This window comes from Vulpes lagopus, chromosome 3 (genome assembly GCF_018345385.1).
Source record: "Vulpes lagopus strain Blue_001 chromosome 3, ASM1834538v1, whole genome shotgun sequence".
Taxonomy (NCBI): Eukaryota; Metazoa; Chordata; class Mammalia; order Carnivora; family Canidae; genus Vulpes; species Vulpes lagopus.
In genome coordinates this window covers 164,525,979-164,544,661 of record NC_054826.1, presented here as the reverse complement: position 1 = coordinate 164,544,661, position 18,683 = coordinate 164,525,979, and the positions used below count along the sequence as shown (strand labels likewise).

At 33.1% G+C, this 18,683-nt stretch overlaps 1 protein-coding gene across 4 annotated transcripts in view; it reads right to left on the bottom strand.

Annotated features, from left to right (window-relative positions):
- The window catches only part of LRRC40 (leucine rich repeat containing 40), a 49,365-nt gene that overhangs the window by 9,172 nt on the left and 21,510 nt on the right, over positions 1 to 18,683 (bottom strand). For 3 of the 4 annotated variants that reach the window (XM_041748026.1, XM_041748029.1, XM_041748030.1), the window contains 7 exons: positions 18,272 to 18,395; positions 15,052 to 15,194; positions 12,965 to 13,137; positions 11,534 to 11,621; positions 11,371 to 11,416; positions 5,123 to 5,231; positions 2,004 to 2,111 (listed from right to left, as the gene is read on the bottom strand). In XM_041748026.1, the coding sequence (XP_041603960.1) occupies positions 2,004 to 2,111; positions 5,123 to 5,231; positions 11,371 to 11,416; positions 11,534 to 11,621; positions 12,965 to 13,137; positions 15,052 to 15,194; positions 18,272 to 18,395 (791 nt within the window). The remainder of the gene's footprint in view (positions 1 to 2,003; positions 2,112 to 5,122; positions 5,232 to 11,370; positions 11,417 to 11,533; positions 11,622 to 12,964; positions 13,138 to 15,051; positions 15,195 to 18,271; positions 18,396 to 18,683) is intronic. The other variant, XM_041748028.1, reaches the window with a different exon arrangement.

Sequence of the window (18,683 nt, the reverse complement as noted above, 5' to 3'; positions counted from 1 at the left end):
CTATGATACATCAAACTTTTTAAAGTATAAGATTTTTTTTTGTTCAAATTAACGTTATATTGATCATGACCACAAGAAAACATTAAGTTAATTCCGAGGTTTAGTTAAGTGTCATGACTAAATAACTTAAGTCAAAGACGTAAAGAGAAAGACTTAAACACTTCTAAGCAAGCCTAATCAACCTTAGTAATTTTAAAGCACACTATTACTCTAAGAAATGTTAGATATGATTTGCCAACAAATGAAACTACATGAAAGAAAGTATATCAACTGCTGTGCTAAAGAAAGATGAGTTTGGATATGTAACTGATAAAACTTTTTTTGGAAAGTTTTTGCATATATGTACTGAAGTAATTCTGGAAATCTGATCTAAAGAAATAGTATGTTTTGTTTTATTCATTGCCATCATTAACCACCTTATAGTATTAGATAATTTAGATTTTAGAAGTATTGTTTATAACAGAGGAAAACACTTATGATAAAGAAACCAGTTAAGATAGAAATGGTATAGGTAATTCTAAATGGGAAATAGCTTGAAATAAAACATGCCATGAACAGAATAAATCAACGATGGGACTAAAAATGATCTGTCCCTTCATTTTGTCCAAAATTTTATGAATAAGTATTATTTTCACAACCAGGAAATTATATAGTGAAAAGTATACTTGGGAAATAAAAATTTAAGAGGGAAAACTCTCAGGATCACGGTATGTCCTGACTACCTTTCTTCTTTGGCTCCCTATATTGCCAAAAAATGTGTCGAGAAACACTGTTGTTTTGCACATGCAGACTGTGAGGTAAAATGAGAAAGTGATGAAGGTGATGCGTTTTAGCTCCTTCCACCTCCATTCCCAGTTTTGACCCAGGATTCCCCAGGCAGACTTATACTAACTGAGGACAAATCTAACTGCTCAGTTCTTCCGTCCAGTACCCACAGAGCCCTTTAAAGAAGAGAGAAGTAGATGGACTAGATCTCCTTCTGCTATGGAATTTCAAAGTTAATTGACTTTTAAGATATATATTTTCCAAAGTATGCTCTGCAAAATAGAAAGCAAGTTAGTTTGTCTTTTTAAAAAATTTTAACATCTAAACAATATTTTTGACAGTCAGATGACTGTTATTTTCCCAATCATCTTTTTTTTTTTTTAAGTACTTAAGGGCTAAGCACCAATTAAGTACTTTGTGTGGATCATGTCATTTAATTTAATTCTTATAAAATAGCTACTTTCTTATCTTTACTTCATGGGTAGGGAAACTAAGAGCAGCTAGTTAGCCTGTCCAAAGCCACACAACTCACAGATCTGGGATTCAGATACATGTAACTGACTCCATTGTCCAAGTTCTTTATCATCACCCTATCCTGTTTCCCATACTGTTGTTTTAATTGCAAGGTTATATGTCAACTCTCTTTGGGTATATAGTTTACTACGAGATAATCATTTTAAAAGTTCAATATTATACTAATTTTCTCTCATAACCTAAAGATTTTGCTATAACTAATTTCAAGACATACTGAACAGTACAATGCCCGTGACTTGTAATATTTGATAGTGAAGTATTCTTTTCTGCGAAGAAAATATTGACAGAATTAATTGTTTTTTTATTACTTTTATAGTCAGTGAAAAAAAAATTCAGTGGCTTGGCAATTCATTAGCATAAAGCCCAAAATGAAAATTCCTATTAATCCACACGGCCCTGGCTTTGGATTGTGTCTTAAAACTTTTGCACTAATAATTCTAACACCTATTTTCCATGTTTAAACTGTAAACGAAAAAGAAACCAAATTTAAAAAAACTAATATACCTCTCAGAACTAATGTTAATATGTCTCAGAGAATACTTAGGTGAATTTTGCTAAATCCCTCAAGTATCAATAATAAGAAAAATTCTACATATACTTCTACTAGAAAACTATGAAAAAATAATTACTCTTGCTACTGAGATGCAAACACACCAGAGGATGAGTCACAACTTAATAGAAATGACATCATGAACAACTCTCACCTTTTAGGAATTTCACATAGCTGATTCTTACTGAAGTTAACGGAAGTGATAATGTTGCTTTTTACTGCATCAAATACTTCATCAGGAATTAAAGTTGTTTGTTTATCACTAAATGAAAAATGGTTTTAAAATGCATCATTCTTAGCAGTCAGAAAGATATGATTATCACTTTTCACTTTTAAAGGCCCTTAAAGATTTTATAAGAGTTTTCAAGGCAGCAAAGCAGTTGCTTATGAAGAACATTTTGAAACTCTGTAAAGAATGTCACAAAAACCTACAAACTCACAAAATACTAACCATGAAGAATTTAGACACCATATCATATCGCAATACACTGTATCATGCTTTTTGAGCATTCACATACTCAGTGTGAATAAAAACATGTATCTTCAGAGTCTAAGATGTTTAGAAATCATATAGTAAATAGACACAGTAATTAGGAAGTCGATTCTTCTACCTCAGAATAGAACTAAATCTGTAATTTTAAAACTGTTGTCGTCCCTTTTCTAACAGGGACCATCTGTCAACTTTATGTAGCTATGTAATAATTAACTGCAAGGTAATACTCATTTTTAAAAGTTAAGCATTATCAACATTATACTAAATTGTTTCTCATCACCTAAGCCAATTTCTCTCTGCTTTAGCATGTGACAAGGTAGACAGGGTAGTGGCCTTAGACTAAACTATTCCTGTTTTTTTTTTTACCATTAAGGAGCTTTTTAAAAATTCACTTTCTCTTAACCTCAGTTCTGTGAAATTAGAATCTGAAGAGTTATTCACTGTTATATTACATGGGCCAGATCTTTCGCAAATGCAAATGTAAATAAATTTCCTTTTCAATAAGATTTTCAATAAAATATACATTTAATATTAAATAAAAGTATAATAGTACTCTGACATTTGCAGATTTAACAATGTCGATGCTATAATTAGCCCTACATTCTTCTTTTATAATGTTTATGACTAATACATCATCTACTGAAAAATATTAATGGGATGTCAAACTAATGACTATACGAAGAAGAAACAATTATTACATATAACATCCAATATAGAGAAATCTGTAAGAAAGGCATTGTAATACAGATAGGTAAAAAGACACCCTAAATTCAGTTTTTATAGCCTCTACTGCTGTAGGGCCCTATTTTTTATTGTGCAGATGAAGCATTTTTACTTTTTCAATCAGAAACGCTTAAGTCATGGGAAACTGATTTATTGTAATCAAACACTGCAGATTCACACTCTTGAAAAAAATTAGTTGAAGGCATTTAGGCCTTGAGATTGAGAATTCATTTATATTTTAATGGAATACTCCTTTCCAGTTAAAGTCTCTGAGGAAAATAAATTACAATAAATTCAGAATCAAAAAATGTAATAAGATGCATGGTTTTCAGTGCTATCTTTATAACACTTCTGTGGTATCTGTGACTTTAAAAAGTAGGAATGGTTATCTCAGATACAATTGTATCAATATTACTTTATAGATTCTTTGGAAGATTAAAAGCAACAGCATATGTAAAATACCTTCCTAGCACAGAACAGGAACTCAATAAATGATATCCAGGGTTAAAGGAATAAAGGGTGAGGAAAAGAAAATTCTAAGGCAGAAATTAAGTCTGTCTTATCATCAGTCAGTGTATTGTGACACCTAGCATAGGATTTGAAACGTAGCAGGTTCCAAAAATGTCTACTGAATAAATGAGTATGTTATGTGGAAGAAAAGACATGCTAAGCTACCATATGTTATGCTATGAGAAAAGAGGGATGCAAATATTAAGTATGGAAGACTATTCTCTTGTGTTACAAAGAAGGAAGTAGGCTTAAGCAGTGATTTCTATATACAATGAAGAATGTCAGACTAGAGGTGGAAACAAGGTGAATGAAACAACAGATCTGAAATGGAAACTGTATCTTGACTGCTGAGAAGGTGGTTCCTACTGACACATTAAGACTGAATAAATCTGAAGACTGAATAACTGAATAAATCTGGTCACCTGACTTGAACTTGGAACTTCAGTCTGTATCCTTTTGTATTTTCATTATAATATCCAGACATGAGCTAATCACAGTAGGAGCTTTGACAGTATTGGTTACTTCTATCATTGTTGCCTTAGGCAGTACTGAAAGAGTACCTAACAATCTTTGCATAGGTATCTTCTTTTCGGAATCAAATACACGTCCATAAAATAGACATTTTTAGGTTTCTGTCTCAACTTTTATACCAATACTGCAATTGTTCCAGGTTTAATACATATGTACTAGAGCATATTATTATGGCTTATCATTTGGCTTATACGTATTAATGCTTTGCCAGCTTTAGGTCTACATTAACTAAATAATACTAATTTCTTATTTGCTAATAGAGACCTTCCCAATATAAAATCCTGGGTGGCTCAGTAGTTGAGCATCTACCTTTGGCCCAGGGCGGAATCCTGGGGTCGGTCCTGGGATGGAGTCCCGCATCAGGCTCCCCGCAGGGAGCCTGCTTCTCCCTCTGCCTGTATCTCTGCCTTCTCTCTGTGTCTCTCATAAGTAAATAAATAAAATCTTTAAAATAAATAAATAAACAAAAATAAAATCCTCTCTTGAGGTTGGTTACTGAGTCAAAAAATTACATTACCAGACAATACTGTCACTCTTTTTACAATCATAAAATGTTCTTTATTTTAAAAATGTCAATATTAATAATCATTTATCTCTAAAGCATAATAAACACAAATCACTGAAGGAATGGTCATTTAAGTCCACTGTACTTTTAATATGCTCTTATCTCATCACTGTTTCTGCAATTGCTATTATTCTAAATACCAATACACTCTGATGAATACTTCCTCACCAACTTTCCTTTCATCTGAAGGATTATTTTTCAAAATTTCCTATTATGTTCTGCAGTGTTTAAGAAAATTACATACCGGGGATCCCTGGGTGGCTCAGCGGTTTGGCGCCTGCCTTTGGCCTAGGGCCTGATCCTGGACATCCTGGATCAAGTCCCACATCGGGCTCCCTGCATGGAGCCTGCTTCTCCCTCTGCCTGTGTCTCTGCCTTCTGCCTCTCTCTCTGTGTCTTTCATGAATAAATAAATAAAATTAAAAAAAAAAAAAGAAAGAAAATTACATACCTATAGTCTAATATTTTTAATGTGATGATAGCATGTACATTGACTCTGGATTCACTTGGTAGTGTCATGGCAGTCTCAACAACAGAATCACTTTGGTTAGGTCCATCATCTGGCAAAAGAAAAGTTATATGAAAACAATATTTATACTATAAAGTCACTTCTAAATTCCTGAAAATAGTAAAAATGGTACACATGACTTCTAGATATTATTGGTGAGAATGTCTTTAGTCATATACTTTATTTCTAATAACTCAAATCTACGTCTAGAACTTATTATTTAATTAATAGAAAATAGATAAAATTACTATAATATGGCTTCAAAATCTTCTAATAAATCCTATCCTAAGAAAATTTAGGAGTAGAAAATAACCTATAGGTAGGAGTAGAAATTTAGGAGTAGAAAATAACTATAATCTCTCAGAAGAAACAATGATACTAATCCTTCCTCTTAAGAAAAATAATATGGAGGGGCACTTGGGTAGCTAAGTCAGTTAAGCATCTGCCTTCTGCTCAGGTCATGACCTCAGAGTTCTAGGATCAAGCCCCTCGTCCAGCTCTTGCTTCTCTCTATCCTCTCTGCTCATGTTCTCTCTTGCTGTCTCTGTTGCTATCTATCTCTCTCTCTCTCTCAAATAAATAAATAAAATCTTTAAAAAAGAGAGAAGAAAAATAATATGGTCTATTAGAAGGAATTTGTTAACAAAGGAAAAGTATTACTTCCCACAAATGTCTACCAAATAGGTATATTTCAGGACACCTGCAAGAGATTTCAAGCCATCTGAACAGAAGTAAAATATGACTATTAACCTTCTACAGTGAAAAAAATGAAATAGTCCTAGCATTCATAAGTTAAAAGCAGAGAGCACACCAAAAGAACATAAAACAAATAGTAGTACCCCTTGTCTTGCTTCAGCCCAATAGGCATTTATTTGTTTGTTTTTTAAAGATTTTAATTATTCATTAATTCAAGAGAGACACAGAGAGAAAGACAGGCAGAGGGAGAAGCAGCCTCCTCACAGGGAGCCCGATGTGGGACTAGATCTCTGGACCTTGCCATCACACCGAGCCAAAGGCAGACGCTCAACCACCAGGGCGCCCCCAGGTGTCCCTTCAGTAGGCTTTTATTGAACATTTGTTGAATACTGTGAAGTATATTTCTCTTGCATGGAGCTCACTAATTACTCACTAATCAATAATCATTAAGCTAGTTTTCTTATGCAAACATCATATGGATATTTTATTTATAGAAGTAGCATAGAATAAAATACCGTATCAAATAAAAATAAAAGACACCAAGATATATATCAGTATTAAGTAATGCTTTAGTATTTAGAAGTACCCTAGCAGTTTGGTTATGTCACTTTAAAGAATATGAAATATATATTGCCAATTTAGATCAGCAGATAGGCAATATTAAATCACAACAAAACCTAGCATTATTTTTTAAACATGTGTATATGAGTATGACAACATACTGAGATAGAGTATTCTCAACATTTTCAAAGAGCTAATTTTAATAATCAGCATCAGAAAGAATGTAAAGAGGGAACTTATCATGCCTTGGGAGGGAACTATGTGAGAGATTTTCTTTTTATTGTATATCCTTGTATATTGGTTGAATTTTTTTTTTTACCATGTGCATTTACCGACTTTTTAATTAAAAAACCTAAGATGGCAATATTCCCTAAACTGATCTACAGATTCAATGTAATCCCTATCAGAATCCCAGCTGACTTCATTGTAGAAATCAACAAACTGATTCCAAAACTCATATGGGATTGAAAAAATGCAGAATAGCTAAAACAATCCTGAGAAAAAAGAATAGATGATTTACACTTACCGATTTCAAAACTTACTACAAATCGATGATAATCAAGAGATTGTGGTACAAGCACAGGACAGACATACAGATCAACAGAATAAAACTGAGAGTCCAGAATGAACCCTGTATCAACTGATTTTCAATAAAAATGACAAAACCATTCAATGAGGAAAGAAAAGTAGTCTCAAGAAATGGTGCAAAGAAACTGGACAGCCACATGCAGAAGAACTAAATTGGACCCTTATGTCATGCTATATATATAAAAATTAACTCAAAATGGATCAAGTTCTTAAATGTAAAAGCAAAAATATAAAACTCTGAGAAGAAAATATAGGAACCAATTTTCATAAAGTAGGTTTTTGCAAAGGATTTTTAGACATGAATCCAAAAGCATAAGCAGAAAATAAGAAAAAAAACCTGACTTCATCAAAATTAAAAAAAAAAACCTTCAATGTTTCAACAGACACCATCAAGAAATGAAAAACAAACAAAATAAATGAAAAACAAACTCACAAAGGGATAGAAAATATTTGTAAATCATCTGACAAGACACTTATATCTGTACTATATAAAGAACTACTATAACGGAATATTAAAAAGATTCAACAAATTTAACAACAAATTAAAAATTGGGCAAAAGGTCTGAAAATTGGTGCATTTCTCTAAAAATGCACCAATGGCCAATAAGCACACAAAAAGATGCTCAACATCATTAGTCATCAGGGAAATATGCAAGAATCCCAGAGTGAGGTGCCACTTCATACCTACCTGGGTATCTAGAATCAGAAAGTCAGAAAACAACAAGTGTTGGTGAGGATATAAAATCATACAATGCTGATAAGAATGGAAACTGGTGCAGCTGCTTTGTAAAATAGTCTGGCAGTTCCTCAAATGACTAAACATAAATTTACCACTGACCCAGCAATTTCACTCATTTCATTTCCTAGATATACACACAAGAGAAATGAAAACACAAGCTCACACTGAAACTTGTAAATAAGTGTTTATCACACCATTATCCATAACAGCTAAAAAGTGTGAAAATTCTCACTGAGATGATGAAAATTTTCTAAAATTGACAACTTTATTCCCACAAATTTGGTAATCTAGATGAAATGGACCAATTGCTTGGAAGACACAATCTGCCAAAACTCACAAAAAAAGAAACGTAGAACCTGAATACACCTATATCTATAAAAGAAATTAAATGAATATTTAATGACCTTCCAAAACAGAAAGCCAGGTCCAGATGGGTTCACTGGTGATTTAAGGAAGAAATTTTATCAATTTTTATAATCTCTTTGAGAAGACAGAAGCAGAAAGAATACTTCCTAACTTATTCTGGGGCCAACAATAACCTAAAACCAAAAGCAGACAAAGATATTACAAGAAAAGAACTAGAAAGCACTATATCTCATGAACATACATGCAAAATTCCTCAACAAAATATGAGCAAATTTAATATTAAAAAGTATTTTTTAAATTATACACTGTGACTAAGTGGTATTTAACCCAGGAATTTAAGTCTAGTTCAACATTCAAAAATCAATGTAATGCTTCACGTCAATAGGCTAAAAACCAAAAAAAATATGTGACATGGGCAGCCTGGGTGGCTCAGCAGTTTAGTGCTGCCTTTGGCTCAGGGCGTGATCCTGGGGTCCTGGGATCGAGTCCCACCATCAGGCTCCCTGCTTGGAATCTGCTTCTCCCTCTGCTGTCTCTGCCTCTCTCTCTTTGTCTCTCATGAATAAATAAAACCTTTTAAAAAGAAATGTGACAACTGCCAACGCTCCTTTATGATAAAAATTCTCAGTAAACGAGGAATAGAGGGGAACTTTCTCAACTTACCGAGAAGTATCTACAAAAACTCTACAACTCACATCATATTTAATGGTGAGACTCTTGAACCCTTTCCCTAAGATGAAGTATGAGGTAAGGATGCCCCTCTCACCACTCCTGAACATCATACTGAAATGTCCTTGATACTGCAATTCAGTAAGGAAATGATACTAAAAGTACACAAATTGGGAAGGAAGACATAAAATAGCCTTTGTTCACAGATGGCATGATCATAGGCAGAAAATCCATAAGATGGGACAAGCAAAACCTCCTGAAACTAGTAAGTGATTATATAGTAAGGTTGCAGGATACAAGGTTCATATACAAAAGTATACTGCTTTCCTTTATATCGATAAGTAGAATCTAAAATTAAAAACACAATAGTAATTACATTAGCATCCCCCCCCCAATGAAATGCTTATATATAAATATGACAAAATATATATAAGAACTCTATAAGGACAATTACAAAACTATGATGAATGAAATCAAAGAATTAAATAAATGGAGAGATATTCCATAAAAGGTCTCAATATTGTCACGAAGTCCCTTCTTCCCTACTTGATATATTCAATGCAATCCCAATCAAAATCCCAGCAAGTAATTTGGGGATAGCGATAAACTGATTCTAAAGTTTATATAAAGCAGCCAAAGATTCAAAATAGCAAATGCAATATTGATGGAGAAGAACAAAGTGGGAGGATTGACACTATGCAACTTGAAGACTTACTTACTATAAAGCCACTGTAACTGAGACAGTAAAAAACTGACAAAAAAAAATAAAACAAAGAGCACATAAAAGACTACCTAAATACAGTCAACTCATCTTTGACAAAGGAACAAAGGCAATAAATACAGTGGAATAAAGAAGGTCTTTTCCACAAATGGTGCTGAAATATCAGGAGATCCACATGCAAAAAAGAATAGATTTATTCATAATTGCCAAAACTTGCAAGCAGCCAACATACCCTTTAGTAGGGTGAATAGATAAATTGTAGTACATCCAGACAATAGATTATTCAGTGCTAAAAAAAATGAGCTATCAAGTCATGAAAAGCATGGAGGACACTTAAATGCATACTACACGGTGAAAGAACCCAATCTGGACGATTCTAATTACATGACATTCTGGAAAAGGCAAAACTATGGAGATGAGAAAAAGATTAATGGCTTCCAGAGATGGGCTGATAAAGGGGATAATAGGATAAACAGACTGATCACAGATTTTTATGGCAGTGAAAACACTTTGTATGATTATTACAATGGTGAATAAGTTGTCCAAACCCATAGAATATACTACACCAAGAGTGAAGTCCAACATAGCTATGATTTGGGATGTGATGATGTGTCAATGTAGGTTCATTCTTGGGAAAAAAATATACCATTCAGGTAAGTGATGTTTATAAATGAAGAGGCTATGGATGTGTGGGGGCAGAGGATATATGGGAAATATCTCAATTTCATTGTATAGCTAAAACTACTCTAAAAACATTAAGTCTTTAAAAATTGTTTTGGGGCAGCCCGGGTGGGTCAGCAGTTTAGCGCCACCTTCAGCCCAGGGTGTGATCCTGGAGACCCAGGATCGAGTCCCATGTCAGGCTCCCTGCATAGAGCCTGCTTCTCCCTCTGCCTGTGTCTCTGCCTCTCTCTCCCTCTGTCTTTCATTAATAAATAAAATATTTTAAAAAATTGTTTTTATTATTTCGCTATGACTTCTAACTGATTCATATCAGAATAATTAATAAAAATTAATTTCTGGAGGAGAAAGCATACCTGGAAAAGAAATGAAACACCCTGATTAGCAGGAAATAAGAGTCTTAGAAAATTGTTAATTTATTTGAAGACCACGGTTGTAAATGGAAATTGCTGAAGTATACAATTATTAATTTAACATATACTGACTGGCAATATGGTGTTAAGCTAGGCTGTGCATAACCAGAGTTGTGAGCTAAATTAACATTTGCTATAGGTTAGCCACTAAGTTGTAGACTGTGTTATACAGCAATACATTAGTATAGCTGACTTTTTAAATATACTCGTGTATCCTACAATGACACACATAAAATAAAAATTGGGATATAGCACAATTTTATTGAGGCATTAAAAATTAAATGTACAGTATCAGTTTCTCTTTTGATGCATATTCATGCTAAATTAACATATCCTGAAAAATGTGTTTTATCTTTATTCTTGTCAGAACTTAGCAAAACTATGTATGAAGCAAGTATTCAAATAATTGTTAATATGCCTCCTAGTCAACAGAATTAATATACTATACCATATCATAAAAGTCAAGTTTTGCTCTTTTTTCAAAGTTAAAGCACTAGGATGTTTATTGAATCTTTTATTTTCCAACTGACATACTATAACACAAATCAAAGAAATTAAAGATAAAGCATTACTGTGAAATTAAGGATTTTTTTATGATTTCAGCATATTTATGGCCTGTATGGATTCAGCATTAAAACCACCTGTCAGGGACCATTTCCTCTAATTTACACTCACAATACATGTAAATTTATATACTATTAGGTTTCGCCATCTTTCATACTATCCTTCAAAATACAGGAAAAAATTAGAAAAGTACCTTTAATCTTGCTTCGCAGATATTTTAGGACTTCTTGGGTTCCTTTCTGAAAAGGTGGAGAGAAGACATATATTCATCAAGACATACCTTGCAGTTTCATAGATCAAAATGTATGTTTGAATTTCAAATTTAAAAACCAGAAGTGAATTCCAAATATGCTTACATTTATAATTTCTCTTCGTATGGTTCTCAAAGGATTCCCTTCTAGCGCCAGAAATTTCAAAGGGAGTTTTCCCAATGAACAGGGTAGACTACAAAAAGATTAAAATGATTTCAGGGCTAACATGAAGAGTTAAGTATAATTCAACTGAATAGCTGAGTATAAAACTAACAACACATGACCAACTATATATCTTATAATAGTGTCAAAGAGAGTCCAAGAAACATAGGCCATAAGTATTTCCTTTTCAGATAAATGCTGAACATGTAAAAGAAAAAAGAGATCTGTTTTGAAACTGTCATACTGTGATTGCTAAAAAAAAAAGTGTGAGCTACAAAACATTTGCTAAATAAAAATTGTAAAAAGTAAATTTGAATAAATCAGTGATTCAAGACAGCCATATTCAAGGATACTAAACGTTCTGATTTTGTTCAAGTAACCAAATGAAATTCTTCCCTAATAATCTATTATTTCCCACTTACAAAACCATTCGTACCCACAAAAACTGTACTCACCCCACAATCACCAATTTATATTTTTAATGAGATTATAATCAAATTGATCTTGCTCTTAATCTTTCAGTAGCTCCTCATTTCTTCATGAAGGAAAACTGACTCTTCAGAGGCATTTTAAGGACTTATTCCACATGGCCTCAACTTACCTTTCAAGCCCTAATTCCTCACCATCTCCCTAAATGTCCCCTACTAAACAGGTTAACTCAATTCCTTGCAGTTCTCTATATATACCCCTACAATTTCCTGAACTTTCAAAGTTTTCTTCATGCTTAAGTTTTGTCCCACCAAGTGAATCACTGTGACACCTTATGTGTGCACTTAAAAATCACAGTCATCCCTGAAAGATCATATGGTGGATTAGAGCAAGGCAGGATCCTGAAAGTGAGTGTGCTCTTAAATTTTATGCTATAAGAACTTAACTTGCCTCACCCTAGTCCCAGTCCCATCCAGCAGCTAAGAATGTTTGTTCTTCTACAAAGGCTGCCAACTCCTTTCAATAAATTGCTGATTCCTATGTTTCCTTTAAGCCCTCAAAGCATTTTATATCTCTTCCATGGCTTCACATTCATTTAATGAATTCAACAAATATTTATCAAGCACTTTCTATCTACCCAGACACTGATCTAGGAGTCAGAGCTAGAGCAGTGAACATAAAAATCCTGACTTCTCAGTTTCTGTTCTGAGTGAATCAGAGTAACTTATAAATATACCTGATTCTATCAGTACTTTAAGCTTGCTGCCAAGGATCAAATCTAACCATTCTTTGTAGGTCTGCATATGACACTTGTCCAATAAATATTTAGTGAATTTAGAAAAAAAAGATCTCTACATTTTTGCAAATATTTATTTATTAATATTAACTAATGAATTATAAGCAAATGCAGGCATGATTTCTTATTCATTTGATCTTTAAACTTACCTACTAATATCATTGTTGCTTAGGTCAAGCCTTTCCAAAGACTGTAGTAGTGTAATTTCATCTGGAACAGATCTTAACTTATTATCCCGCAGGTCTAGCACAAGGATAGAATTCAGATGCTTAAGATGTTCTGGCCCTAATATTTCAATCTGGTTTTCACCTACATGTAATTCCTACAAAACCAAAGATCAATCATATGTATTTCTGTATTCAATTTTATATTAGATATTAAAAATAAAATTGAAATCTTAATTTCAAATCACTGAAAAACATGGAAAAAACATAAGTTTCTAATTAATTCAGGTACTTAAGCTTGCAATTACAAGTAAGCTATCTTATAGCTAAAAATGTAAAAATAGAACATGTTCAAGGATTTTCTGATAATTAAAAAAAATTAAAGATTTAATCTGCCAGGAAGTTCAAAGTTTACAAACCAAAGCACAGAAATGATTTAGTAACTACATTTATAGAATTAATAAAAATACAAATCCAAGAACCATGCTGATAAAAAATTTAAAGTTTTAAAAACAAGTTGGAATAAGCATAAGAAATTATAATTAGTTTGTTGTTATTCAACATTTTAATTAGTAATCATTTTTTTTAAGGTTTATTTCAGAGAGAGTAAGAGAAAAAGTGCATGAAGGGGTCAGAGGCAGAAGAGAGAATCTCCAGCCAACTCCATGCTCGGCAGGGAGCCCGACATGGGGCTTAATCTCACAACCCTGAGGATCATGACGTGAGCTGAAACCCAGAGTCAGACACTTAACCAACTAAGTCACTTGGGTGCTCCTCATTAGTGATTATTAAATATAGTGATTTCCCATTAACAGAATCTATAATTATCAGATGGATAATTAATCTTCAACTAAATAACTTTCTCAGTTCCTTTTAACACTGCCACCATTCTGTTTAAGAGAAGCCCTTTTAACTCTAATATACAAAAACACATGAAGGAGAACAATGTTAAAAGACAACGTTTATGACAAATTTAAAAGACAATGCTAATGCTATATACTTAAAACAAAAAGAAAGTAATTAACTTTAAACAGACTCGATTATGGTCAAGTAAACAGGAGATGTGGCAACTTAAATTAGATACATATTCCTTCCTAGTACTACGGGTGTCCTACAGTATGGCTCCACCTTACTATGTTAGCCTCATCATCTACTTCTCCAGTTATAAACTACTCCCCAGATGAGAAGGACAAACTCCTAAACTTGATGATTTCTTTAAAAAAAAAAAAAAAAATCAGGCAGCCTGGGTGGCTCGGCGGTGTAGCACCGTCTTCAGCCCAGGGCCTGATCCTGGAGACCTGGGATCGAGTCCCACACCGGGCTCCCTGCATGGAGCCTGCTTCTCCCTCTGCCTGTTTCTCTGCCTCTCTCTCTCTCTCTCTCTCTCTCTCTGTGTGTGTGTCTCTCATGAATAAATAAATAAAACCTTTAAAAAATAAATAAAAATAAAAATACAAAAATCTACTGCTAACAATACCATTAACGTATTTAGTCATTAAAATTCTGAAACATATAGGGAAAACATATAATACATATTCCCAATTTAAAACAAGATTAAAAATTTCATTTTCATAATTAACTTTTGGAAAATATATAGTTATTTAGTAATCAACTAAATATTACCTTTAAATAAAGAAGATGGGTTTATGTATACAATGGAATATTCCTCAGCCATTAGAAATGACAAATACCCACCATTTGCTTCGACGTGGGTGGAACTGGAGGGTATTATGCTGAGTGAAATAAGTCAATCGGAGAAGGACAAACATTATATGTTCTCATTAATTTGGGGAATATAAATAATAGTGAAAGGGAATAGAAGAGAAGGGAGAAGAAGTGGGTAGGAAATATCAGAAAGGGAGACACAACATAAAGACTCCTAACTCTGGGACACGAACTAGGGGTGATGGTAGGGGAGGAGAGCGGGGGTGGGGGTGAATGGGTGACAGGCACTGAGGGGGGACACTTGACGGGATGAGCACTGGGTGTTATTCTGTATGTTGGCAAACTGAACACCAATAAAAAATAAATTTATTATTTAAAAAACAAATAAATAAATAGATAAATATTACCTTTAATAATCTACAAGAAGGAAATTCTGGTAGAAAACGTAATTTATTCCTCCGTAAATAAAGCAATTCTAGTGATTCCATGTTAGCCAATTCAGGAGGTACAGTTTCTAAAAGATTTGAATTACAATCCAAATGCTTTAATCCTACAATACATAGTAAGTGAAAAACAAAAATACTTTAATAAAAAGAAAAATATTGGTCTATAATTATGTATACATTCAAAGAATGTGTACGTCATGAAGAATTACAAACCCATGCTACTATATACTGCTATAAAGAATCCTAGAATAATACTGAAGGAAAAAACATACATTGATTGCTTTTATATTTAATTATAATTAAAGGGAAATGGCATTAAAATGATGTTTAATAGGAACGCCTGGGTGGCTCAGTAGTTGAGCCTCTGCCTTTGGGCATGATCACAGTTTGGGGATCAAGTCCCACACACCAGGCTCCCTGCATGGAGCCTGCTTCTCCCCCTGCCTGTGTCTCTGCCTCTCTCTGTGTCTCTCATAAATAAATAAATAAAATCTTTTCTTTTTTTAAGGATGTTTAATGATAGTCCAAGTTATCTTTGTAATGGTAAAAAACAAAACACTCTAGTACTCTGTTAAGGTATTCTAAAAATATAAACTACACACTATGATATTATTTTCCTCAGGATTATATATCTTTTATTTCTTTAAGATCGATTTATTGATTTACAGAGCGGCAGGGGCAGAGAGAAAGGGAGAGAGAGAATCTCACGCAGACTCTGTGCTGAACACAGAGCCCCACACAGGGCTTGATCTCCCAACCCTGATATTCTAAGGTGAAATCAGGAGTCAGCCGTTTAACCGACTGAACCACCCAGGCACCCCTATAATAATTATACACCTTTAAAAAGAAAAAGCTTCAGGTAAAGACATAAACATGCATGCATACAAACTGTATGAATGGATGTCAAGTAACTAGCTAGTATTAGACACAAGTATTTAAACTAAGCAAGTTGACTTTCTGTCAAAAAGCCTTGGATTTCCATATATGTCCTATGTTTCCATTTATCCATACTGTCTTCTCTCTCCCTCCTGGTCTTCATTTCTTTTCCTATTTTTGCTTAAATTACATCCTTTCTCTAACATCTCAGCTAACACTATGGACAAGAATGCATACTATAGCTCGAGAAGGATGTTCTTACTTGCAACATCTCTCTTACCTCCTGGATTTTTCTTTCTTAAAAGGCATATAAGAAAACAAAAATGGAAAAAAGTAAAGGTCTTCTTTCCCTTAAGCATTTCATAAGCAGCTTTCTCCCTAATCCACGTCTCAGATTCTTCCACTTATAATGGCTATCACATATTTTCCGCAATTCACTCTCAATCCTCTAGTTTGAATAGGTGATATGCATTTTACAACTTTTTTGCTGTACTTGAGCCTACAAATTTTAATATAATGCAAGTCTAAGTTGATACTGCCTTAGACTGCTTCTTTTAGTATTTAAAGAGGCTACCTGCTTTTCAAAACAAATGTAATAGCACTACTTTCAACAAATGCTATAATAATTTATGTATTATTTGGCTAGAGCATTTTTAAAAATGTCACAATGTGATCCACCCCAAATCCAGGAAATTCTATGAAAAAGAGTTTGTTCAATTTTTTTTTTTTGAAAAGTTTGTTTTAAAACAGACACCATAGTCTTCACAATTGTTTGCATTTAAGAGTACTGAGAATACAAGCACTGCATAGTGGAAAGAGTAATGGGGATGGAGTAAGAGGATTCAAACCCTTACAGAAATGTTGTGATTCATAACTCAAGCCTTGGCTCTACATTTTATAAGATAATTTATAAGCCTAGGTTTATGAATCTCTAAAATATAAAAAACATACATCTTTCTAACCTAATATAACTTTGTGATGGCAAAACAATATATGTAAAAGCATTTGAGTTAAAAAGAACCACAAAAGTGTTAGATATTGTTCTTGGGGTCTAGTTGTTAAAGGTGAAAAAACACGTATATGCCCTATTAGTGACAGTTTAAAAGTATCACTGTCATGGCTAAAAGGAGAAAGCGTTCGATCATCATTTATATAGAATATTGGAAAAACTGCTATAAATTCAAAGTATTTTTCTACTGATTTCCCTGTTTTCCCATCTCTCAAGAAATGTCCAATTTATGAAAAAAAAATCCAAGCTTCTTATATATTAAGATAATGTATTTTATTTTAGCTCTACTTTTTAGCACCTTTATTGAAAAACAGCAAAGACAAGCAAAGTTTCAATTACTGTTATCCCATGTAAAGGCTCCCCTAAAGTATCAACTCAATTTATGGAAGATTTAACTTACACATTCCTATTACAAATAACAAATGACTATTCATCTAAAGTAAAAAGAGCACAATTTTACAAATTTATCTCAAACTGATCTATAATCAACTATACAAAATCACTCCTGTAACTTCCACAAAAGGGAGGTTTAAAAAAAATGAAGAGGGGTTATACATGATTAGCAGAAAAGACTAGATAAGGTAAACAGTGTACAGCTGACACACAGTATGCTCATCAACCAAGAAATAATGATAGTTTGTCTTTAAAACAAAAGACTCACTATAATGATTCTGCCCTCTACATCAAGAATTCTAAGAGAACTAAGTGTAATTATTTAAAAGGTACTGAAACATACCTTCAATCTTTTTTTATCCCTTAATATTAGTTCTAGAATATGTTCAACACAATGATTCAATGGTAAACTTCAATAAAACCACTATTTTAACCTTAAAAAAAAAAAATGATGGCCATTTTTTTTTTTTTTTTTGACACCATCTCCTGATGTCTTTCCTTTGGACTACAAGAAGTCTACAAGCTATAACATAACCACCAGGAGAATCACCTATGAGAGGGGAATACCTCTTATTGAATGCTGAATGAATGAATGAATGAAGAGATAACTCTAATCAATATCTCAGGTATACAGTTTTACCGTGATTCATAATCATATCTTATTTTCTTCTTTTTGATATGCCAAAATATGCTTTTGATGGTAACTGTTTAGGAAGTTAAGCTAGACAATAATGGTCTGCAAATAATATGACTACCTGCTATTATTTGCTTTACCACCATAAAATTTATTATTTTACTTCCCTGTAACATTGTAATAATTGTAAATATATTACAATTTATTTTTCTAAATATAAGTTGTACCAACTTCACACTTATGTATGTTTTAAAATAGAAAAGATTTACTTTTCATTCCACTTATTTCCACTGGCAAACTCTTCAGCTGATTACTGGAAATGTTGAGTCGCACCAGACTGGAGAGAGAAGAAAAACTAGCAGGAACAGTTGTAAGACGATTGTTGGAAATATCCTTTAGAAAGAGAAAGGATGAATGAATAAATAAGTAAATGATGGATGCCTCAAAGTGATTCCAGGATTTTGAGGAGATTGCAACACAAAGAAAGAATATTTCAGAGGTGATAATCATTTGTAACTCTCAATCACTGACAATTTCAAAAATTGTCTGTCATTTATTACCTCAGTGTTCTATGAGACCACCATATCCCTAATAATGTAGCAGAAAGGAATCAGAAAGAATTGACTTCAGAAATATTTTACAAAAAGGTTTCTTTTTTTAAATAAAGGTTTCTGTTATTAT